The sequence below is a fragment of the Ptychodera flava genome, chromosome 13 (genome assembly GCF_041260155.1).
Source record: "Ptychodera flava strain L36383 chromosome 13, AS_Pfla_20210202, whole genome shotgun sequence".
Classification (NCBI taxonomy): Eukaryota; Metazoa; Hemichordata; class Enteropneusta; family Ptychoderidae; genus Ptychodera; species Ptychodera flava.
In genome coordinates this window covers 18795112-18821122 of record NC_091940.1, presented here as the reverse complement: position 1 = coordinate 18821122, position 26011 = coordinate 18795112, and the positions used below count along the sequence as shown (strand labels likewise).

General features: G+C 37.0%; 2 protein-coding genes across 2 annotated transcripts; one reads left to right on the top strand and one right to left on the bottom strand.

Annotated features, from left to right (window-relative positions):
* Positions 1–599: 599 nt before the first annotated feature.
* LOC139147700 (uncharacterized) lies at positions 600–12995 on the bottom strand. Its single transcript, XM_070718863.1, has 8 exons — positions 12905–12995; positions 8683–8808; positions 7911–8079; positions 6931–7120; positions 5239–5287; positions 4900–5108; positions 3226–3352; positions 600–2270 (listed from the first exon to the last, which is right to left on the bottom strand). The coding sequence occupies exons 1-8, from the start codon at positions 12956–12958 to the stop codon at positions 2046–2048; spliced, it is 1149 nt and encodes a 382-aa protein (XP_070574964.1). The 5' UTR covers positions 12959–12995; the 3' UTR covers positions 600–2045.
* Positions 12996–13233: 238 nt separating this feature from the next.
* LOC139147699 (tetratricopeptide repeat protein 5-like) lies at positions 13234–25885 on the top strand. Its single transcript, XM_070718862.1, has 10 exons — positions 13234–13305; positions 14783–14915; positions 15523–15734; positions 16398–16545; positions 16937–17028; positions 18043–18096; positions 19279–19425; positions 21891–22105; positions 23212–23356; positions 23975–25885. Exons 1-10 carry the CDS (start codon positions 13255–13257, stop codon positions 24092–24094), a joined length of 1317 nt encoding a protein of 438 aa, XP_070574963.1. The 5' UTR covers positions 13234–13254; the 3' UTR covers positions 24095–25885.
* Positions 25886–26011: the final 126 nt, after the last annotated feature.

Genomic DNA, 26011 nt, shown 5'->3' with positions numbered 1-26011 from the left:
ACTGTCTAACTATATCTGAATACTGCTGTAATAATATTGCACATCAAAAATTAAGGATAGGATAAAGCCCGAGTACGAGGGCTCTTCTGGTATATAAAGTCCAACCCACGATAAAATGTCGAGGCCGCAGGCCGAGACATTTTATCGTAGGTTGGACTTTATATACCAGAAGAGCCCGAGTACGAGGGTTTTATCCGACTTAAAAACTATCGCCCCTAACTGATATATTTTCGTTTTCAATGTGTTTACGTCAACCATCCCCTTTGTCAATGTAACATGTTTAGGATATGAATTAAAACTTTATTTGTGGAATAGCCTTCCAATGTAATGGAACATCCTATAAATGCCCTAGGGCACATTATATAAATGCCCTAGGGCACAGCAGATTTTGTGTTGCAGCTGGTTTCCGCTGTGTTACCAAATTTGAATTTTAAAACGTACCAGATGTCTACAGAATATGACATGTTCACTTTTGATTGGACAGTACTTTACTACGGCGCTGCCATTCGTTTCTGGAATTTGGTGACCAGGGCTTTATGAGTAAATAAAACACCCTAAATTGAGCACTCTGATTGGTCAATCAACAGTGGATAGTTTTTAAGGATATATAAAATACAGTATATATATATATATATTCATATTCATACATAAACAGTTGTAAATGTTGAGTTGAAAAAAACAAGACTAGAAGCAAAAGTTGCCGTTTCTACAATACTCTACAATCATATTTCAAAATAAGTACCGGTATATGAAACTATGCATCTTACAATATCCTTGTAAATCATTGAGTTGTTAAAATGTCATTGTATTGAAATGCCCCGTTCTGAAACAAACACTTTTAAATATTCCAATGGTTGAACATATCACATGTTACAAGATGCTCACATTCAATTGGTTTATGACTGATCACACATTACAAGATCCACCAATATTAATTCCACAGTGATTTGTCATGGAAGGACAACATAGTGTTTACAGAAGTTGTAACACATTATCAAATACATTGAGTGGTATATGGTTCAGGTAAATAATCTTTCTATCCTGTCATCTATTCATTGAAATTCTCCCTTGCTCGTCTAAACTCCATGGCAGCAACTATTTAACTTGGTTTGTAGGTCTTTCCTTTACATAATGAATTTACACCAAGCCATATTTACATGTAATGTCATTCAATTAAGCATATATAAACAAAATTAACAAATCTTTGTATCATTTCAAACACTAAACAAACAGGTTGGACTTACTGAGAAATTGACATTGACAGTATCAAATAATGTACTTTTAGAAGACGGGTACAGTTTTACAATGTAAACCCTAACTTACAATGGGTAAATTCTGCAGTTCAAGTTCACATTGACAGCTGTAGCTTGGATACACCCTTGGATGTTTAAAGGTATACTGTCACCTGTTCCAATTTTGCCACAGTTATCATGGAAAGAGAAAATCTAACCAATCACAGATTTTAAGCGGGTGGCCGCTTTTTAAAAACAGCGCCCTCACATGGGCTTTTTGAATACCAAGGAATGCCCCTTTGACCATATATGGGCATGCCATGCAATACACATCAACACTTCACTGGGTTTCTGCCAGGGCTGAAGGTATGCAAATCATTTGGGAGTCATGGTAGTACTTCCGTTCCTTCATGTGACTACTCTGATAGACCAACAGAAACTGCAAAAAAGGATCGGGGAGCCCTGCTACCACTTACCATCCAGATTGCCCTCAATAAAAATCCTGCTTCATTCTTGGCAAGATATCCAAATATATGCAAATAGCATATTACATTGGAAATAAAATGAAATTTTCCTATTGGTATTCAGGATGTACTCTTGGCTCATCAAGCAGGTTTAAAATATTAACCAGATCTTTACACATCATGGTAATAACTTACACAAATTCACATAGAGGATTCCATCTTGGTTCTATAGATGTCTCCTGCAAATATTCCCATGCACTGTGTTTTTGCTTTTGTTTTCTCTGGTTGAATTCAAATGGTGACACACATTTCGACACTCAGTACATTCTAGTGTGCCTGAATCTCATGTTCACTTCACCTGGCCTGTTTTGTCGTCCTCTTTTTCATTTTCACAGGACTGTATTTGAGTGAATTCCCTCGGAATGAGAACGTCATGCATGGCAAACTTCCACGTCCATATCCTGGCGATGCGATCGAACTCCTCTCTCCGTTCACGGTGCAGCCGGCCTATCTCTGGCTCCATGCACACATGGCAGTACGGGTCTGTTAGCAGTGACTGTACACTGATCAATACCTGATACAGAAAAGATTATGATAAATGAATAAGATTTAAGAAAAGTGTCTCTGGCATATCATCGAACAGGGTTTTGTTTCTTGGAAATTGTAAATTCTGTGACAAAGTAATATGCTAATTGAGAATGTGTGCAAAAAAAACCAACAGCCGCTTTCTTCCCAAGCCTGAAAGTCTCCAACAACAGTATCCATGATGGCTATAATACACAGTTGCTTCGATTATAATACACAGTTGCTTCTGTATGATTAACAGACGTATGGAGAATATATGGATTTTCTCACGGGCCCCACTGGCTACGTACTAGTGTAGCCCTGCTCAGCACAAACCGGCTCAGCAAGCTGGCAAACCCAGTGATTCACTGAGCCAGACCACACTAGCCACAGTGTGCAACCAGGGAGGGGCTGTGAGAGAGTCCAGGAGAACGTACAGACTCATGCTCAGTCAATCAGTTAAGACACCACCAGTATAGAAAATGACGTGAAGCATGAAATCAAGCAGGTTGATGAAGACTATGTTCACTTTATCATGACAAATGATGAGTTTCTTTCTATGGTTGATAGTAAATAAATACAGAGATATTCGTAAGGAGTTTACCAATGTATCTACCGATTTGCTACAAAATGAAAAACTTCCATGACTTTTCCCTGATAACCTTCTCAAAACCTTTGCTTGATACATTCTATAAAATATCTACTAGACGGAGAAATGTTGTCTCGGTCAGTCTTTCCCACTATCCGAGTAGTACACAATGTTGAAGAGCACACTGTAATAGATTACACTTGCTCAATACAATTGACTCATAATCTGTTGAGTCGACTGGGATTTCATCTGAAAATACATATTTTAAAAGGAATTTGGCTGTATTTTGTATTAAAATAATTCACTATAATAAAATGCTATCTATCTTGTTGACAATGTGTATATCTGCCCAAAGTAGGACACTGCATAAACTTACTTTTGAAATGGTTAAAGCAAGACTCCAGTTATGATGAATTGAGTCCAGTCCAATATCGCCATGTCGACTGATGTTTGGATGAAATATTCTTGTCATGAATCGAACCATCGGGGGTTTCATTGGATAGCTGTGTGTGAAAACGACATAACTTGTATTGAAGTCATTGCTGAAGTGAGTACACCGATTGCATAAACTGCTGAAAGGCCTGTGCTCTTTAGAAAGTTAGGGCCTATCTTCCATAACTGTGAAGTATCTAATCTCTACTGAAAAGATGATGAGTGTCAGATTCAAGTTCAAACTCCATCATCAACCTCTAACTGGGGAATCAAATCATTGTAACCATTATTGGCCTGGTACAACATTTCACTGACTTACCTCCTATCATGCTGATTGCTGGTCAATCAACATGCGAAACACACTCTGAATATGTTATGCCCGTGTAGAATATACATGTAGTGTGTACAATACTTCCTAATTTAACCCTGTCTGCAGAAGGGTTTCAGTATTATGGCTACAGTAAATGTCATTTTACCCATTTCTTTCAGTATTTCTGTTCTATGTATCGATCATAGTTTATTGCTCTATTTCAAACAGCATTTTGAAATATCAAATAGTTGGTATATCAATTCAACACGTCAATATGTGATGTGCATTGTTACTGTTGGCATTTGAATTTCAAATCCAGACCCGACTTTGATTACAAACAATGACAGTGTAGGACATAATGATACACAGTCAATCCTGACAAGCTAAATACTGGATATTTCAACACTCCTTGAGTAGTAGACCTAGAAACTGTAGCTGATACATGCAGCATAAACTTGCAAACAATTGTCAAAAGTTACAGATACTGGGCCTTTAATTAAGCAAGAGGAAGGCCTCAGTTCAATACACGATTACGTTGAATCAGTTCTGGCATCATTGATGTGGCACATAAAACTAAGGGACCGTCTCAGATTGTCGCAGAAGTTCAAGAAACGAAATTTCTTCGTTTAGATCAAAACCCCCTCCCCCTCCCCTAAACGAAACTTCAAAAGTGCGAAATGTTCATGTCTGCCTGAGAGTACAATGTTGCATTTTGCTATAGCTACTATAGACGTATTCCCCTTGACACATTACAATTAAAGTAATCGATCAGATTTGAGTACTAACAGGGCATTTTACCGCATAAAAGTTTCATTTTATTTTACTTTCCCTTTTTGCATCTCTTGTGCTGTTCTTTGTCTTTGTGAACACGCAATTTGTACTTGGTAGGGGCGGTAAATAAGCGATAAACTTTGACAAGGGGGCCCAGGCATGTTCAATCATATTGAAACGACTATGACCAGGTGCATAACAAGTGAGAATAAAGACATCTAGTGGTCAGAGCAGACGCTTATAAGTAGCACATTTTTAAAAAGATTATATTTTTTGTCTATGTATATAATTTGATGAATGAAATGTTTTGAATACAATGTTCCTATCGGTAAATTGTGTTTGGGGCACAAACGAGATGGAAACAGTTACAAATTTGTTGGCACGAGTGTGCAGTTTTTTTTTAATTTAAAACTTGTGATCACAAAATAAAAGTGCGAAAGTGAAGTTCACTAATTGAATGGAGGTCAAACCCCCTCCCCTCTAAACGAATAAATTTCGCTTTTTGAACTTCTGCGACAATCTGAGACGGTCCCTAACCTGCTTGGGATTTGTATATGAAGGAAGAAGAGACCGCCTTCATATGGGGACTCTGTCGGACCAGTGATGGTTGCCTGCCATAGAGAACAATGCCTATCTAAGGGTACAGCTTGAACTCCTTCCGGTGGGTCTTGCTTCAAGCTTTTCATCTCACTTCGAAGGCGCTTGTTCCGCCACGTGACCGCCGTCTGACCATCCGGTATTGATTGCTGTCGGAAAGCAATTGCAACAGTATCATCATAAATTCTTTCTTTTCAGCTGTGAGAGTGTGAACATAGAAGGGAATGAAACAAACTTTGAATGAGGATTGATATACCTAGGACTCAGATGCACACCTACCTGCATGTTTGTTTGTTCGATACACTTCCTGCATGGCGCACTGTCCAATCTGAATTGAGAGAAATAGGCAGACAAACAACAGCATTGTAAAAACATAGGGTCAAAGTACCTGAAGCTACAATAGACATGGATACAAAATTAAGTATTTCCTGACTGTATGAAATTATCTCACTTTAATAGGTCATCCTAGGGACTTGTAAACCAAATGTTAAAGCTGTCTGACCAGCGGTTTTGAAAAAACAAGCAACTCAACAGTTGACAGAGCTCTGCTGTGTAATATGTAGAGAATAACCTTTTGTGACACATGTATTGATGAAGAAGGTGGATATCTTTCATTAACATTGTAAGTGAGTTCTGTTGAATAAGTTGAGACTGTACATACTCAGAGAAAGCACACTGAAGAGACAAATGTTTGAAACTTAAGAAGTTCAAGGTCATCAAAAGCATTATAAGGAATCATGTAACTTTCATTGCACTGTTTACACAGATTGCACAATTGCTATAAATAGCACATGAGGAATCTTACAGCCAAGCTTTACCATAAAAACCCTATCACTTTGACCACTCTTTTAATTGACCACTCTATTTTTTTCCTCAAAAAGTAATTTTATTTTATCCTTACCAAGTCAACCATAAATGAAAATTAGAACTTTCTCTATCTCTATTGACTATTTTGAGCAATTTCTCTTAGATAACATACAGGGCACAATAAATGACGGTTCAGAATATGTCAAAGTTGGGATTCAGGAAAGTTGCCTTTACATGTTTTAATCCTCCAAGATGGTAAGCATTTCACTATGAACTGTCAAAAAAGGTTGAACTTTCTGATAATTCTACATAAAAATTATTTTCGCTTTGATGATTTCCTAATTAATTCAATTATTTAAAATCATATTAATTATTTTTTTCTGGTTGAATTGATAGGGTTTATACAGTACAAGAATTACATACAATGCAAGTCAAATTTTGACCAAAAATGACAAAAAAATTCCTTAAAAATACACATTTGCATATTTCATCACAATTTGAACAAATCTAAGTTGGGTTACCCCTAGGGACCTGTATACCAAATAACAAAGCTGTCTGACCAGCGGTTATGAAGAAGAAGATTTTTTATCAAAAACACCTTTTTTGGCATTAATTTGCCTATTTTCAACAATATCAAAAAATTAAAAAAAATAGTTTCTCAAAATCATATTTTTAATCTACACAACAAATATCGAATCAGTAAGTACTGCGGTTCTCAAGATATTTGAGTGGATGGACGCCTCACAAACGGACATACATACATACATACATACATACATACATACATACATACATACATACAGACAGACGGACGCCGGACGGATACCCATCCCAAAAGCTTCTATAGACTATAGTCTATAGTAGCTAAAAACTTCTAGGTTGAAGAAAGAAAACAATTTACAAACAACATTCAAGAACATAAGGGTATGGATGATGAAATTGAGTTGACATAAAAATATGTCTGAAATTCTCTACAAGGCCTTTACTACAGAGGGTCAATTCTCTGATCTATTGTTCTGCAATCAAAAGTTAAGACAATTAATTACAATCCCTTAACTATACAAATTTGAAATATCTTGTTTTGTAGGAAACATCAAAAATGGAAAAAAAAATATGTCGCATAGTGCAAAATATGTTGTGTAGTGCTAGAATTTAAAGACTTACAACTTAACAAACATGGTTTTCCAACATTTAACTCTGTACTGTGGGTTAAAGAGGGGCCACCTATTTCCAACAAACTTCAGCCATGGCCACTGATCCTGAACGCTGTCTGATAACATTTTCCATCTCACACACACTTGGTCTATCGTTGACCAGGACACATCATCCAGGTAGGAGAAAATTTTCAAAAGCACTGCGAAAGAAGTGGAGAAATAATTGTGCATTTGCATGCTAACAATGCAGGACACATTTATATCAGTCTATATTGACAAGCTAAATACTGGGTATTTCCATATTTATAGCAGTAACTTTTTATCACTGGCAAGTGAATCCACTAATATCTGACATGCATCTTGATGAAACATGATCACATGAGTTCTTGTGAAATTGTGAAGCCAGTTTTATTTATGTGCAATGCATGGACTAGTGTGGGTGTGGAAAATAATTTGTGAAGGCCAGGTTTCTGCCACATATCATCTTTGACTAATTGTCATGATATAAAATTCAAAAGGTTACTGTATATATCTTGCCCACATCTGTACAGTCTTTAGAAGAGACAAACAGGATTATTGTGCTTGCGTATGTCTATTGGTGATACACTGGACATACTCAATAGTAGTATAGATGCAAACAAACATAAAGGTGTCACTTCAAAGGGCAAATTTAAACCCCCAAAGGATTGAGTATGCCTGTGAACTTTGTGTTTTCATTTGCATGACAGGATATTCACATTTTTTTAAATTTTATACAAGGGAAATTTTTCCAGGGCATTTAATCCCTTCACCAACATAGTTTGCTCCATTCCTGTGACTATTTTCTATTGGAAAATTGGATCTTCCAAAAGTGATACAGGGGTAAACTGGAGTTGAAAGCGATGAACAAGGTGGAAAAATATGTGTTCACAATACTCAAACAATTCTATTTGTTCTTGTCATTTGACAAATTTAAGAAAAACAACTCCAAAATACTCATTGATTACATACCCTCTGTCGGTAAAAGATCTACAATCCCTTCCTCTAGAGGGCGGTCTTCCTTCTTGTGAACTGACAATGCTGTGAGTTTACTTGTTAAACTTTCTGATGTTGGTGACACTAGTACTTTGCAATGATTTTCTTCAGTTGGCTCCTCTGTTCCCGAATCCCCAGACTCAGTCTAATGAATGATAAATAGCAAATAAAATTGGTTGATGTTCTCATATATTACAGATACAAAATTCAAAAGGCAATAATTTGTGTAGCAACACAAAGTCCATGACGTTTTGTCTGGAAAATGTATGTCTCCTGTCAAGACAAACTTGTTAAATATCTTTCACACTAGATGATTGAACTCAGTACGTGGCAGTGAGCATGCACCTGTTTAGAGGGGGATTCAGGGTGCTTAAGTTAAAAGTTAAGAGTGTATGCGATCACAATGAAACATAAGCGCCACACTGTAACACTGCAAGGGGTACAAAGTGAACTGGTATCATTTGAAGACTTGCTGGGAAGGCTGAATGTATACACAGTTTGCAGGTATATTGAATAGATCTCTGTATGCCTTTCTGTATAGCTATTTCCACAAAAAAATGAAAAATTTCATCTGCATGTTTTCTGAATGGAGAATCTGTCTGAAAGACATTTTTAAAGTAAACATATTTAGCGTGCATGCCCTGTACCCTAAACCATTATGCCATGCTGATTCTCAACAATGAAGGCTTCAGCAGTGCTTGCTATATACCGACACAATGATTGAAATCTCACAGAATTCTTTGCTCACCTCTGTCACTGTGATACATGGTAGTTGTTCTATGTCTTCTGGGTAGAGAAATGCATGACAGGTGCCACACAATGGTTGTTCAAAACATGGACCATAGAACCCACAACACATACCACATGACTTGAACTGTGTGCATAAAGTAAGAGAAAAACAGACATATTAGTAGATATACAATTGATGTTTGACAAGAAACAATTTGCAGTTAAATTATGGGGTTGTAAGATGTTTTGCAAAAAAGTGAACAAAACACCCAACCGCATGACATCCGACTAATCAGGCATATCTGTATGTAGCAGGGTCCTGAACAACTTGATTACTTGGTTCAGGCTTGGGATGATCTGAATAGAAAGAATAATAAAAACAATAAGCTTTGCATTTGAAATTGAAGATGATTTTTACCATTTTGTCAAATATCCATCAGACATCAGATTATAATGAGTGTGAGCTTATGATCCTACAAGCTTAGTATTTTGGCTCAAGGGCAGCCGCTGCAATCGTTCATTGGATTGAATTCCCATGTCACAACATTTAGAAGACATTAAAGGGACAAAGTCAGCCATTTCTCGTGAATTTTTTTTATGCAAGATACTACTTATATTGTTTGACATGTTGAAAGATACTGAATAAATGGGTGACCATGCATATATTCGTTTCTGTGTGACAATTAGAGCTGCATATGGGTAAACAACAATTAACACCTTAGTCAATGTTGTAAATGCTATTTACATTTCATTTTTTCACTGGTTGATTACCATGTTTTCAAATTTCCCATGCTGTTGGTATATCACAATAATGGAGGCCATTTCACCTTCACAAGACTTAAAACTTACATTTTCTTCAAGTTTTTGTGTACACTGCACTTTCACATAACAAGTATACAGGCTGACAAAATTGCTGCACTGTAACTGCTCCACAATGTAACATCAAATTGGAATTAAGTGTTCAATGGTGTTTTAACTTCGCATATTACAGAATACTTCATAACATTCTTTGAATTATGAATGGAGTTGTGAGTTGTTCACATCTTGATGACGAGCTAAAGGGATGACAAATCCTGAGACCAATCCATGTAAAGCCCAGTCCATGCAGTTGGAATAATTCAAATCGAAATAATGGGCATTGTTTGTACATGGATATGGAGGTAAAGCCTTCCTACCCGGTATCAGGGTACATGGTAACCGGAGAAGTCGGCCAGTTGCGAACTCGGCCAGTGCCGGTGCCGACCAACTCGGCCAGTGGGAGAAGTCGGCCGGGAGAAATCGGCCACTCGCAACAAAGCAATATGATTGCATACGCATTCTCTTCGCAGTTGAATACTTAATCGGCACATGCCAGTTTTAACTTTTTACTACCATAGTTTTTGTTATTTTGTCGGTTTAATACTACAAGGAACATTCAGAAAACAATGCAAAGAGGTCCCACGTCCACCCTGCAAAACATGTACGGTCTTCCTCAGTGTTTCTGAAGATCGCTCGTATTAAAGGTCAGGCAAACATTATGCCATTTCTTCAGTAAAATTTAGATCGCTTTCGCATTTAACTTTGGTTGGACTTCAAGAAAAGAAAGACTCTTATAGATCATATATTCTAATTGGGTGCATACTGTACCGGTCGAGTTCTGCCATCTATACTCATTGCCATCTACACTCCGTTTGACCTTTGACACATACACTGGCACATCACTCAATTGTTATGCAAATAAAATATCGCATTCAATCTATACTCTGCCCTTGACACGGCTCAGGAAAATCGGGAGGAAACATCTTTTACAAGTTGAATTTACGATGAACGGGCTGACTTGCCCAAGCAGAACCATGACAACGACTCAACAAAGCGAGGGCTAGTATAGTCTATGGCCAGAAGAAATGGTTGCAGGGAGTAAAGATGGCAATGGGTGGAGTATAGATGGCAGGAGTATAGATGGCAAGTGCACTTGCCATCCATACTCCATCACTATTTATACTCCAATGCTATCTATACTCCATCGCTATCTATACTCCATTGCTATCTATACTTAATTGCTTTCTATACTCCATTGCTTTCTATACTCAATTGCTTTCTATACTCCATTACCATCTATACTCCATTGCTGTTGATACTTTGTTGTCATCCATACTCCATCGCTATCTATACTCCATTGCTATCTATTCTTAATTGCTTTCTATACTCAATTGCTATCGATCTATACTCCATTGCTATTTATATTTTTTAACCTTGACGAGAAAGAAGTTTTGAAAGGTACACAATGAATTCTGAACTGAATTCATTTGCTCTAAGGCCGATTGATTTTAATCATTCACTGTTTGATTCAGAACAATGAAAACTTCACTGAGGTTTATTTCTATAACAAGTAAAACAGATTTCTTTGTTTTAATTTTTATTTAGTCCATCATCCAACGGGCGCTAGCCCATTTACAGGATGAGGTACCCACAACCCTCTACCCCAATGGAGCACTGAGGAGTAAAGTGCCTTGCTCAAGGGCATGAAGATTCAATTTATTTTAGACATTATGTTTGACAGTGACTCAACAAATCAAGGGCTAGTATAGTCTATGGCCAGTAGAAATGGTCGCAGGGAGTAAAGATGGCAATGGATGGAGTATATATGGCAGGAGTATAGATGGCAAGTGTGTTGCCATCTATAGTCCATTGCCATCTATACTCCATTGCCATCTTTACTCCATTGCTATGTCTATTCATTACCATGACAAGAGAGAGGTTTTTGAAGGTACACAATGTATTCTAAACTTAATTCATTTGATCTAAGGCCAATTCATTTAAATCATATACTGTTTTGATTCAGAACAATGAAAACTTCAATGAGGGTGTTTTTTTATAATAAATAAAAAAAACTGAATCATTGACAATTCTGCCAGTCAGCGATTTTAGTAAATGGATAGTTGGCAATTGCTTTCAATAATCAAGATTACAAACTAGAAACAATGCCTTTCAATTCGGGCGTTTTGCAAGAAAAAAATGTTAGAAATGGATCTGAAATATATTAAAGTATTAGTACATTACGGAGACAAATAAAAACAAAAACAAAACAAAACAATGAAAACATGACTGACAACACAAAAACTACCAAACTTCAGAATTTGAGTTCACACAAAAATATCACGGATCAACCAATCGCCAGTATAGCTACAGGACCCCGGCCACTACCCATGCACTGTACACCCTGTGAAGTTTGTACATAGAGATCCAATCTGGAAACTGGTGAGCTTAGGTGTGCACAGTGCAGTGGGTTCTGCAATAAATCAAACATTTTATATCCTTTTGCAATTTCTTTAACATTGGGAAAACGATATTTTTTTCTGTTAATAAAAGTGGAGTACAGATGGCAAGAGAGCATAGATGGCACTTTACACTGCCATCAACACTCACACTGACAGTTATTTGCATAACGATAGAGTGACATGCCAGTGTATGTGTCAAAGGTCAAAGGAGTGTAGATGGCAACGAGTATTACACCGGCCGAGTTCGCCCACTGGCCGACTTCTCCAACTGGCCAAGTTCTCCCACTGGGCGAGCTCGCAACCGTCAGTTTTAAGTTGCAGGTAGAATAAGTCTGTGCCTTTGTAAAAAATACTATAAAAATAGTAGAAAGTGAAAAACCAGCTGAAAGTTAGTTGAGGAGACCTTAACCGCATATCATTTGCATCTCATTTTCGGCTACATGGACTGTGTGCCAAGTTCTCCCACTGGGCGAGCTCGCAACTGGCCGACTTCTCTTGTATTCGGGTACATATTTCATTAAGGTCTATGCTGCCACCAAGTAAAGTCATGATTTTTAATGTAAGCATAAAATACATATGTTTGATACAAAATTATATAATTGCAATGTATGAATGAAATATGAAATAGGAGTATGGCGGTCTTAGTGTAGCTGCAATAATTGTAGCCTTGGTTGTTGGTGGGGATTGGGCTTCTGTCGTGCGGCTCGCTCCTTAAGGCAAGGCGCGAGCCGCACGACAGAAGCCCAATCCCCACCAACCAAGGCTACAATTATTGCATCTAGTCTTAGTGCAACCCCCAAGATAGCTGCAGTACTGTAGCTCGACCGAGGTTTAGCCTGGGTACTTGGGTATTTGATTTTGCCGTCCAATCCAAATACCCTTGCAAATCTCAAGCTAATCTCATGTAAAATGAATTCTCAAAATTGACTCTATAACATAAGACTTTTCATGATTTTTTGATCATCGTTATATGGAGAAGTTTACCTTTTCACAGCCCAAATTTTCGAGATACTCGCCGGTATCAACCATTCTCTGCATGCTCTGAGCAGTGCTGTGGCCTCTATGAGACCAGGGTCATGCCAGGTCAAATTGTTATTCGTAGTCCACAGTTTCGCAGAAAGTTCCATGCCTGAAAATAATGTCAAAGATTATGTGGAAAGGAATTGAGATGGTAAGTATCTTGATAATTTATGAAACGTCTTTTTATTGATTTAGAAATAATATTTTTTAACTTTAAAATCCCTCTGTTTTATTGCTTTTACAAACATTTCACCAATGTAATTTGCATACGATATACTACAAAGTACACGATACCCAGCATTCCTAATCCAATCATGGCGGAAAGTGTGAAAGGAGAGAAAGGTGACAGCCTAAAAATTGCACAGGTTTGTATGTTACAGTGTGGCATACCGTTTGTCTTTCATTCTATGTATGAACTTCAATTTGGCCCCGTTATATTACAGTATTTGGTTGTAAATTGAGCGTAGATAGACTTGCAAACACATACAATGCTGAGTGAACATGTCCTGTTGTTGTTTTGCTTACGATATAAACAAAATGTACACATCTCCATGTCAGAAAGACTTCACGGTGGTATGGATATCCCCTATATAGAATACAGAATATCGGAATTCAATTTTTGGAGGGGACATACTAGGTCAGTTCTTTGTTCTATGGCAACATGGCGCACATTGACCAGAATTGCATGGAATGTGACAAAATTACATCGAATGTGGCCGGGGGTGGGGGGGGGGGAGGGGGTGGCACCTGTGGTGAAGTTAAAGTCTTTGTTCACCATTTGTCAATCAAGTAGATGATTCTCATTGAAAATGTGACCAGTACTCAGTCGTAGGTACTGCTATAATAATTTCATTACGCTTTGTCGCATTTGGCCGAGTGGTCAAAGTTTTAGACTCACAAAATCCAAAAAGGCATTGCCTTTGCTGTTGGCTCGAATCCCACCAGTGTCGAATTTTGTCCTGTATGTCTCAGACGTACATGCCAGACTGTGGCATTGTGAATTTGATTAAATGTCACAGGCACATTTACTATTGAAAATAGCCCGTTCATTTAATATTTTGCAAAATTTTTCGGCATTACGTGCTAGTTACAAAGTTGTTGACACAATTTATTGCAATTAGGCAATACAGTATATCAAAGCTAGCAGCTCTGATGACAAAAAAACCTTGACAAGTCTGATGAAAGTGCAGAGTTAATGGCACATGTATGTGTATAATCATGGCCCCTCCACCATACATACCGTGTCCATGGTTCTGCATAGTTAGATTTAAAAAATTCCCCACATATCATCAACCCTGTGGATGTTTAGTGCATGATGTGTCAGTATGTTGTACCAGATGATAGTACCTTTCAAGGTTCCCTAGTCAAAGTAGTCAGTTTACTTGGGTGCCCGCTGCACATCAATGCAATCATACTATGTTAATAACATAGTATGATTGCATGTGTAGCGTATAATAGAAATTATGCCCTGGTTCCCAAACCAAGAGTACCTATGTTCTCAAACCTTTGCAAAAAACAGTGTGTGTACAGATAAAAGTTATAGAATATGGATATCCTTTGTAAACTATTTCCAGTTACAGTATTGACTGTTTTTGTCTTGTCATTGAATTCAGATATACATATGTTTTATTCAAGTGTCGAGCAGTTTATTTGGTTTGAGTCTATGATACCTGTATTATGTCATTTTGTATATTGACAGTTATCTGTGAAGAGCCACAGCCATTATTGATTTTGGGCAATTTAACGGCAGATGAGATAATCCCATGATAACTTCACCCAGACTCTATATCCGACTGTTCCGCACCAATTGTCTGTTCAATGAAATGATATTTGTCATTTCAGGATGCAGTTGATAAACTGTATGATTACCGAGATCATTATTTTGAGAGAAACGACCTCAACAGGGCAATACACAAAACGGAGGATGTTTCCAAAGAGATGGAAAAAACATTGTCATTGCTGAATAAGTTGCAAGGTACAGATATTATCATTTTAACCGTTTTCCAATAGGATTGTCAGCTGCAATACAGCTGGGTTATTTTTGAACAGGTATTAAGACAAAACCTACTTTCATTGACTATGCATGTGTCATATACCAGAATGTACTTTTCGATAGTTTGGCATTTTGAGAGTGTAAAAATCCACCAAAACATAGCATGTGTTACAAGAACTGGCTGCCTGTCGTATGTTTACTTGACTGAATTGAACTGACGTGGCAGGATAGTGGTCCCTGAATGCCAGCTTCTGGGTACCCTGAAAATCATTGCAATATCCAATGACTTAACATGATGAGAGTTAATATTATGGAGCATGCAAAATACAAAGGTTGCGTATTTAGTTGATAAAGCTGATATTTTCTGAACAAAATGAATTGAATCTGTCGCAATTATGTGATCTTTGATGTCATGAAGAAACGCTGAACAAAGGAGCATGCAAGCAATGTATTGAAATACTATATGTTGCCTTCTGAAAGCCAAAGCAATTGAAAATATTGTCAACTGTCATGCGATTTTATCAATATCAGTTGTATAATATTTCAAGACGCAAAACATGTGACATTTTGTTTTATCTTTCTGGTACAGAGGAAGTTCAGAATAAGGCGTTGTATCTAATGCTTCAAGGTAAAACTTTAAACGTTCTACCAAGGTATGAAGCCGGTGCATTCGATGCCTTGTCCAGAGCTGTGAAACTTGATCCAAAGCTGGTGGAAGCATGGAATCAACTTGGGGAATGCTACTGGAAAAACAAGGATGTTGATGCTGCCAGGAATTGCTTCACTGGAGCTCTCAACCATGTAAGTGATCTTCATGAATTTGTTAAATAAAATCACAAAATACTCTTTATACAGATGATAGACAATATTTAACTTTGATTTTAGTATCTTGATTTCAAGTGCAGAGCTGGTGACTCTCAGTGCATGATACGAAGACATCCAAACAAATATGTTGTGTATAAACTTCATAAGAAGAAAACTGTTGTTGGTTGAATAGTATGCAGTATGTACCTTGAAAATGAAAGACTTTAACTTTTGCTCAAACTTTTCTCAAGGCATCTTTCAACCATTCTCTTTCAAAATCATGAATAAAGTTCAGGGGTCACCGTGCAAATTTTGGTACTAGAGAAACAAATTACCCAATATTTACCCATATTTGAAATTCAAAATGGCTGCCATTCCAGTGTTAACTCTATGGAGAAAAATATAATTTTCGATTTTTGACAACCTAAGATGGTGAAAATTTTTCTTACTCAAAGAGCTTTAAACTGAGCCATCACAAGTGGTAGATCAGAAAAGAATTGTAAAATTTGAGAATCCAATATCTGTCCCCGAGGCACATTCTACTTCTGAATCAATTGAATGAATTTTTTCAGAGAAATTAGTGTGAACATCAGAAATATACTGTAAGGCCTCATGAGTTCTGTGTTTTATATCACCCTGGCTTCAATCCTTCTCTTGCAGTCCAAAAATAAAGTGTCCTTGCGAAATTTGTCCATGGTGCTCAGGCAGATTGGGTCTGATCCAACGGAAAAAATCAAACACATTCAAGAGAGTGTAGAGATCGCTAAAGAAGCTGTTCAGATGGACATTTCTGATGGAACATCATGGTGTATGTAAACTGGCATGCCACACTTAACTTTACACCTTTTACTTTTGCTACTCCCTTTCATACCTATTTGTACACCTTCATATTTTTTATATTATACTACTTTTTCTTTTAGTATCCAAAGTGTTATAACATTCAATAATAATTATCCCAATTTTCATAGGGAATATAAATTTCCAGTCTTTGAAAAATGATGGATAACTCCCTTTCTTTACCTATGGGAACAATACATAATAACAGTACAAAACAAAACACTTAGAATGACAATACGCATTTGATAGATTGATAGATAATTGCTAAAAAAATAGAGAAGAGAAATTCACATTCAATTTTTTCTGAGCGGAATAGTCTTCATGAACCACCTGACAGATTTTTGATTTCCCTGTCTTTACAGTCATCCTTGGAAATGCCTATTTATCATTCTTCTTTGCCTCGGGTCAAAACCCACAGATACTCAGACAGTGTTTGAGAGCATACACTCAAGCCGTAAGTACACGTATGAAGTACCTGAAGGTTCTGATGAACACTGAAGTGGACGTGTTGTAAAGTATCAAATAGCATGTAGAAATTTTGAAGTGTTACACAGCCAGTAGAAATATAAGGAAGAGACAACCACAGAAAAGCAAAGACTAAATTGTAGAAAGAGAAGTTGTTTTAGTTATTGAATGTTGTACCGGTACATGAAATGTTATTTGATTGTCTGAAAAATTGAACGCTATTGACGACTTTACAATCAACATTGTAGGGTTAGAATTGTAGAGACAAAAGGGACATATTTATTTCAGATTGTTTACATGGCTCGTATTTTATTTGCACTAAAAGATACATGTTTATTATATGTTTAGCCCTTTAAGAGCCAAAGTCAATTTTTGTCCCCGTCATAAAATATCATGCAGACAATTTTTATCCAAGATTTCCCCCAACTTTTGATCAAAAACTGTAGGCAGTGAAAAGTGATATCCATTTGGTCCAAAATTATCAAAAAATTACAGAAAAAATTATAAAAAATGAGTAAAATGTTGTTCTAAAATTTTGATGTGAAAAATTACAGTGCTCAAAGGGTTAAATAACATGTATAGTGTTTTTGTAGCAGAGACAAAAGGGACGCATTTATTTCAGATTGTTTACATGATTCATATTTTATTACCACTAAAAGATACATGTTTATTAAATATTTAAATAAGTGATGAACATGTGAAGTGTTTTTGTAGCAGAGACAAAAGGGACGCATTTATTTCAGATTGTTTACATGACTTGTAATTTCTTGACAGTAAAATATATGTTTATTGTATGTTTTTAATAATTTAGACAAATATGGTCATGATATTTTAGACAAGTTTTATGTCATCTTTGTCCTTGAATATCTCTTGAAGCGAGGTGATACACACTTTTATTTTTTTCCACTAATATCTCTTGACTGCGATAATATTCTGTTGACTGCTTAATCGCACGTGAAATTAAACCCAAATAATGTGTGGAAACCTGACTCTTTGTTTTTAGGAGAGGGACAGTGTGGCCAACTGCAATCCAGATTTACATTACAACAGATCTATAGTGAGTATTCACAACATGCGGTTTATAAATCTGTGCTTGCTGTCAGTTCTGTTCTTTTTATTCTGTAATCTTTGAAAAGAATGGAGCAGCTGCATCTTGATGAGAACTGTGTGTTTTGCTGCGGTCATGAACATGTAGCTCTAGTTTAAAAGCACCCAATCAATGCAAATTTGCATATGTCCATATATGGTAAAAGAGAATTCAGTCATGTTAAATCACAAATATCATGAAGAGCTCTCTATTGCACCACATGACCATGCCAGCTTAAAAATTCTATTTGATGATTCTACTAGTATGGAACAAAAAAGTGTTCTTCAAGCTCAATACGCTGAAAAGACCCTATGATGGCGGTGCAAATGCAACCAATGCGTAAAAAGCGAGGATGGAAATACACATATTTGTGTGTGGTTTGTTTGTCATATAGTCTGGATTTAAACTCATTGAGGCTATTCTTACCTATCAAAAATGCAGCCATCTTTCCTGATAAATTTTGCACCTTTGAGTGTTACTAATTTGTAGGAAAGAAAAGGTCTATCATAGATAATATATTCATGATCCAGATGTAATTTCAATAGCACACACTGAGACTGGACACACCATTGAGATGCTGTATTTTACCCAATATCCTGCCAGGTTCATATTTTACATCAGTTCAAGTTGATTGAAACCAGTGAGGTATAACATGTGACATACGTAGCATTTTAACTCGGACTTGATCATTTGAAAGCCTCTGAAAACAGGTAAACTGTAAATGTGACTTTTATAGACTAAACCTGCTATAACATACCATGCCAAGTAGGTGGATATGCTACATAGGATTTGACTCCATACCACTTTTTACTGACTTAGCAGATGGGAGATGTGATAGGCTGGGCAGGCAGATGGCTAAAAGAAATCTTTTGAAGTTAACTTGTGCTTTAGCTAACTGCCATGCTATATTAGGGCAGGCAAGCCAGATCCGTTGTTGTAACACACGTTTGACTGTCAACAAAATTGCCATACAAATCTCTCCTTGGCTTACAATTTATACGTGGTGTAAACCCCTCCACAAAGAAGTTTTGGTACAGCCGTACCTTCTCAATGGGAATGTTGTATCCACACTCAGCAAAGCGGGTGTTAAATTTAGAAACCATTTCCTGCATTCAGATATGGTACTTGACAAGATTTTGTTTCTGACCACAGGCATACAAATACCAGGAAGAATATCAGCTGGCCCTGATTGGCTTTTCCAGGGCCTGTGCATTAGAACCCACTTGGCATGAACCACAGGACAAACTCAAACAGCTGGTAGATTACTTATCAAAGGTCACAGATCTTGTAGACCACAAGGTAAGTCTTTTTCTCGTTTTTTCATACAAAACTTTACCATTCTTGTTTAAAATGCCATGATTTATAACGTATCAGTAAGTCACAGTCCCTCCACAAATCCTTTTTTAGCTACTGTAGACTATAGTCTGTAAAGGCGATTTGGATGGGTTTCCGGTCAGCTTCCGGCATCTGTCTGTCTGTCTGTATGTATGTATGTATGTATGTATGTCTGTATGTATGTATGTATATCTGTCTGTCTGTCTGTATGTATGTATGTATGTATGTACATGTATTTACATACATACATATGTACGTTTGTGAGGAAGTTCGTCCACTCAAATATTCTGAGAAACGCAGTACCTACAGACTTGTATTTGATGTGTAGATGCAACGTGTGTTTTTCCATTTTTTGATGTTGTTGAAAATATGCAAATTATCAAAAAAAAAATTGGTAGCGAATCTTTTTCTTCATAACATCAGACAGCTTTGATATTTGGAATACAAGTCCTAAGGGATTACCTAACTCAGATTTGTTCAAACTATGATGAAATATGCAAGTTTGTATTTTTGGTCAAAAAATCTGTAAAACATCTTCTTCAAAATCGCTCGTCAGACAGCTTTGATATTTGGTACACTGGTCCGCAGGGATGACCTTATTGAAATTTGTCCAATTTGTCCAAATTAAGTTCCAATCATTGTGTTACACACAGTTGTCAGGTCATTAATTTATTTAGTAAATCATCACAACATTGAAGCCGGCTGAGTGCAACTCATACATAAGTATGAGCAATACTGAACAATTCTTTTGCCATAAGAATATTGTCAAAGGACCTCTGCATTCACTATATCTGGTATTATGCTATGTACGTCTTCAATACCATCCATGTTTATAGTAGCTACAGGGCAATTGACTCTATTTTTAAATTATCATTTTTGTGTAGAACACTCAGTGCTCAGTATCTTTGGCTTAGGTTTGACATTGCCAACCACTTCAGTCATACTTAATGTGCCAAGATTTTACATGAATTCTAGTCTTGAATTCAAAGATTACACTTTTTTACTTTACCAAACATGAAAACAGTGTAAGTTTGGTCTGTCAGGGAAGGCTGTCCTCATGCATGTATGAACACAAGATTCCAGGACCTGGGGATTCACTTTCACAAGTTGAAGAAGTAGGTTAGCGAGCTGCATATCATCCAGTATTCTGCTATGAAAAATATGCTGAGTGATACTGTCCTAGGAACTTGTAATCTCTACTTGAACAGTAAAAGATTGGGTCTGTCAGACAGCACTCATTAAGTGTTGTCAGCTACGTGTATGGATACACTAGCACTGTGTGGCCTTGGGGCCTGAGTGAAGCATTGCACATATTTCATTCCAACCATCTGTCATGACATTTTTTAGTCCAGGTTGTGTTCATTCAACCATGAGTATGGTTGAAGAATGGGTAATTGAATTTTGTCAACTGATTTTTAGCATCACAGTTCTAAATTTTCATTCAAAATGTTTTATCAGACATTTAGCATTTCTATATGCATGATTGATAAAAATGATACTGTAGTCACTAACAGTCCTTCTGTGTCAACAGCACTACGCCCAGAAATTCTACCCATCCTATCTAGGCATAGACCAATTGCTCTTGTAGTACCCAGTACGTTACTTATTGGTGTGATTGAATGAGTGAGAAATCCCTGCGTATGTATTTTTAAAGCCTAAGACTACGGTATAAGAATATACACAAGGCCTACATGACAGACGATTTCCAAACCCCTTTAAAATCAATATTGTACCCCATCGCTTAACAAAGTTCTACCACATACAGTATATGTATCTGGCAGAAACTGAAATTGTGTGAAACTTGCAAACGTACACATCGGAGGTACACCGGACAACTATTTGTGGAATTTTTTACAAATCTTACTGTAATTCTACAGATGCAATCTCCTGTTGCCATTGATAGAATCTTTAACTACTCCATACCTTGAACATGAAAAGGTAACAGGAAACACTCATAGACATGGTGCGGGAAGTGAAAAAACAAAATTGATCATGTGTGTGGTGTTTCAGATTTCCTGCCAAATCCTTATCAAATCTTTCTTCAAACAATGACAATGTCAATTTTGGGCCCTATAGCATGTTTTTTAAGTATAGAAACACAGTGATTCTTTATTGATGGTTTCATACTCAGTATTTCAAAAGGAAAGTGAGGCTAATTCTTGTCGTCCATGGACAAGCTGAGGTTGCCTTAGCTTGTCACTGGTGCAAAGTTATTCCATAGTAAACAACCTGTAGCAGTGTGGCCTACATCTACTCCCTGGCTACTTTTATGTACAAATCAAGGAAGACGAATCAATCCTGTATCATGTCTGTTCCATCCACTTCCCACTCATTTACTGTAGATTCTAAATGCCTGCACTATCCCCCTGCTCTCCACTTCATTACACTCCATATCATTTTACAAGTACAATCTTCCATATCCACAACAGGGCAGAGTAAAATCCAAGCGGTTACAAGGGATGATTAAGGCCATTGGTGATAAAGATCTAGGGCCGTATGGTGGTGGCTCCTACACAAGTCATAAAGGAGATACAGTCAAACTCGACCACATCCCTCTGTCTCGGCTGGCTATTGGTTTAAATGGAGAGAAAGTTGTACTCGGCAAAGTTGTCTGTAGTGTTGCCATTGAAGATCCCATACCTTTGTAAGTTCATATGTGTATTAAAATCAAATTTAGATGGATAAAACCTTGTTTTCTGTGATTGCAAAATTTTTAAAACTATCTACTGTTGATTGACCAATCAGAGTGCTCAATTCAGGGTGTTTTATTTACTCATAAAACCTTGGTCAGCAAATTCAAGAAACGAATGATAGCGCCGTAGTAAAGTACTGTCCAATCAAAAGTGAACATGTCATATTCTGTAGACATCTGGTACGTTTTAATATTCAAATTTGGTAACAGCGGAAAAACAGCTGCAACACAAAATCTGCTGTGCCTAGGGCATTTATATAATGTGCCCTAGGGCATTTATAGGATGTTCCATTACATTGGAAGGCTATTCACAAATTAAAGTTTTAATTCATATCCTAAACATGTTACATTGACAAAGGGGATGGTTGACGTAAACACATTGAAAACGAAAATATATCAGTTAGGGGCGATAGTTTTTAAGTCGGATAAAACCCTCGAACTCGGGCTCTTCTGGTATATAAAGTCCAACCTACGATAAAATGTCTCGGCCTGCGGCCTCGACATTTTATCGGTGGGTTGGACTTTATATACCAGAAGAGCCCTCGTACTCGGCTTTATCCTATACTTAAACTTCAGTTTTGTTTTCCATGGAGCATGTTACAACAATGTTTTGCAATGGCTATCCTATTCTTCCTGGTTGGATGATCGAGATACAAGCTACAAAATCCCCTGTGTAGGATGCACCTTGGGGACAGATATTTAGACTCAAACATTTACAAAATGTTTTTGGTCTACCACTTGTGGGGAGTTCATTTTGAAGCTCGTTGATTTAATAAAGATTTCATCAGCGTAGTTTTATGAAAATCAGGGTATGAAATAACAAGATATGAAGGGCCAATATTTGAAGGTATTACAGTGTGTACAGCGTGAGACTTTGAGAAAGGGAGAAATATAAACAAAATATCTCTGAATTTAAACAGCAAATCAGTCCACAGATGAAGCATAGTCCTTTCAAGTGTTTTTGTTGTTGAGGTCTGAGGACATGTAGACTAAGCATTTTCAAAGACGATGTTTCATTCATTCAGTGTTTCACTTCTGGGTGTGTCTCTCTGTTCTAGTACGTTTGCCATGGTAGATGCGGAAGGGACATGCTTTGCAGTGACAGTGTATAACATTGCACCAGGCTATGGTGTGATCATTGGAGACACAGTGGCAATACCAGAACCCTATGCACAACTAAATCAAGTGGAACACGACGGAAAGGTCAGACAAACAATTGTTTTTTATTTCAGTGTTGTTGTAAATATAGTGTTATTTATGTCGTCACTAAAATGAGGATTTCAATTGGTTTTGAAACATTCATTGACACTGCCCAATGTGCAAGATTACCATTTCTCTGTGTAAGTTTGGCAGTGATCTTTCAAAGAAGTCTTGTGCAAATGATTATTCCAAAAACAGATATCGTGTTGTGGCTGATAGTGGATGCTAAATACATGCCTTCTGTATGCATCACTTATCATTGACTTGAAATAGTGTTGATTCTTAACAACAAGACATAGACAGTTTGTTGTGTCCATTTCCAGCTGACCACATTATACTTTCACAGACAGAAAATGGAAGATATTTGGTAAAATACACAACTTTTCAACTGTACGACGGATGTTATGGTGAACAAGTTCAATGATCTGATTTCAGAATGGAATTGCATTGGTACTACTTCATGCTCGGAAATTTTTCACAGTGTATAAATGAAATGATACAGTAATAACTAAACGTAGTTACTCTTAGTAGGAAGTGATGCAGGTGTTGTGTCCATACCATCACGATATTTACATTACGATATTGAAAACAAGTGTGGTATGTTCTGTTTGTGTTTCCCAGACGTATAAATTTTACAGCTTGAGGGTGGAGACTCCCATGATGATGGTGGTGAATGGTAAGAAGCTTGGAGTTGATAAGCAAGCGCCATCAGTTCTCTCAGTCAGTGCCAAGAGTGAATAAAGTGAATGGTGGTGTATATCGTCCCAGACATTCACAAACTACATGAAACGTGTTCTGGAAATACCAGGAAAATGAGCCAGGAAGCGCTATTCATTCTTATGCAAAGTTCTGCCAGTGTCGCTACTTCAAGTATCGTAAAAAACTTTATGGCATATCTCTTGTGTAGAAAAAGTCCCCTGTAGATGACTGTTCTTGGTGGGAGGTTTGATCGCTGATCTTCTGGATTTTGCTGGGGAAAGATTTAAGTTACTGTTTTGAAGCAAAGCATCTAAGCACGAAATGACCACATGTGAAGAGAGATTGTCTGGGTTTGTGAGGAGATATCACCCTAAAAGTCGTACAGAAGTATGCCTTGGGGACATATCTTGAGAAATATCAGTGTTGTCAAAACTTTTGTGCCATTCTTTTTTGTTGTTTGAGAAGAAAGCATTATCAATTTGAAAATGTCCAAGTGATGCCTACTTTGATTGAGTGATGCACCTATCTCATAATGTGACAATTCAGATTGTCGGGACAAGGCTGAAAAAAAAGAGTATAGTTGCATGCCTACTGAGAAGTCGCCAAGAAACAGGATTTATTGTCCACAGAATATTTTGAGTTTTTACTGCAGACAAATGGAAAAACTTGTATGTGTCATAAAACAAAGACAGTTCAAAGGGCATCTGCCACTTTTATTCTTTAAGCTGTAAGTTTGGATTTCACCTGTGTGAATTGTGCCTTTTTAATTTTTAGACAAACTGTACAGTGAACTCTTTGTAAATTTTGGATTTGTAAAGTATTATTAATTTGGTCACAAGTCTTTCCTGTTTGATATCGTGCAGATTTTTGTTTTTGCACATCAAAAGGTGGCGGGTTTTACCTGTTTCCCCCATTTTCAGGTCTGGAGGTCCAACTTTGCCACAGAAAACAACAGGGTTTGGCCAAACCTTGGTGGTGAAAGGGGGTTGTAGTTTAGTCCATGTGTTGAAATTTAACCATTTGTTTTAGACAAATTTTTTAATCACCACACTTTTAGCAAAAATGGCAGTTAAACTGTGTAATTATTTGTATCACAGACCAGACATTTGAGGAAAAGAGTAGAGTTTACCGTGCCGCTCTTTTTTCTTATCAAAAGGCACATAAGGCTTGAATCAGCTGAGACTGATATACGGTATGCAATGCTTTACTAAACTTTGTGTGAACTTTGATATGTATCCCATGCCACTATTTTGTCAAGAATCAACTGCAAGAGTTTGGAAGCAGATTGTCAAACGTTAAATTGTTAATGCACAAACTGTAGAAATGATTGAAGAAATCATAAAGTGATACGAGTGAAGCAGAGAATTAACTTCAGTTTGAAGCAGTAATGGTGGATTCATACAAAACACCAAAAAAAGGTTGTGTTCAGGTTGTGGAAATGGCTATTCGCAATTTTTACCCTATGGGAGGGCAACTGACAGTCCGGTTGCCATGGCATTTTATGTGAGACATCCAGAACATGTAAAGCGTTTACCTATATACATATTCAGAGGGTCAAGTCTTAATATTGCTGTACATGTATGTCCTAAATCTAACTACTGACATGTATATCCTATACATTGGCAGAAAGGGATTTTAATCTTCTGGTTAACAGGAATTAAGTAACCCTGGAATATTTGTGTTGATACAAATCCTGCTGTTGATACTCATGCATGGTATCGATCAAAACGTGAAATTCTCTACTTTTCAAACTTGTAAATTTTGTACGAGATCTTTTTTTGTGTACATCTTTTTTATGAGTGCCTATTTATTAAAAGATGTTTATGACATTCAGTCTGTTTTTTTCTTGTCTCCCCCTCCACCAGTCCATACATGTATTTCATAACAATACCAGTTGAATGAGTTTGAAAGTGTTTTTATTTGCAAGTTATTAACTGAATCTGTATTACAAGATCTGCT

Excerpts from the sequence above, each read along its gene's own strand:
- LOC139147700 (XM_070718863.1), bottom strand. The coding sequence starts at position 12,958 with ATGCAGAGAATGGTTGATACCGGCGAGTATCTCGAAAATTTGGGCTGT. Across the intron at positions 8,809-12,904 it reads AAAATTTGGGCTGTGAAAAG|TTCAAGTCATGTGGTATGTG; the intron begins GTAAACTTCTCC and ends TTATGCACACAG. Across the intron at positions 2,271-3,225 it reads TTGCTTTAACCATTTCAAAA|GTATTGATCAGTGTACAGTC; the intron begins GTAAGTTTATGC and ends TTTCTGTATCAG.
- LOC139147699 (XM_070718862.1), top strand. The coding sequence starts at position 13,255 with ATGGCGGAAAGTGTGAAAGGAGAGAAAGGTGACAGCCTAAAAATTGCA. Across the intron at positions 14,916-15,522 it reads ATTGCTGAATAAGTTGCAAG|AGGAAGTTCAGAATAAGGCG; the intron begins GTACAGATATTA and ends TTTCTGGTACAG. Across the intron at positions 18,097-19,278 it reads TACATTACAACAGATCTATA|GCATACAAATACCAGGAAGA; the intron begins GTGAGTATTCAC and ends TTCTGACCACAG.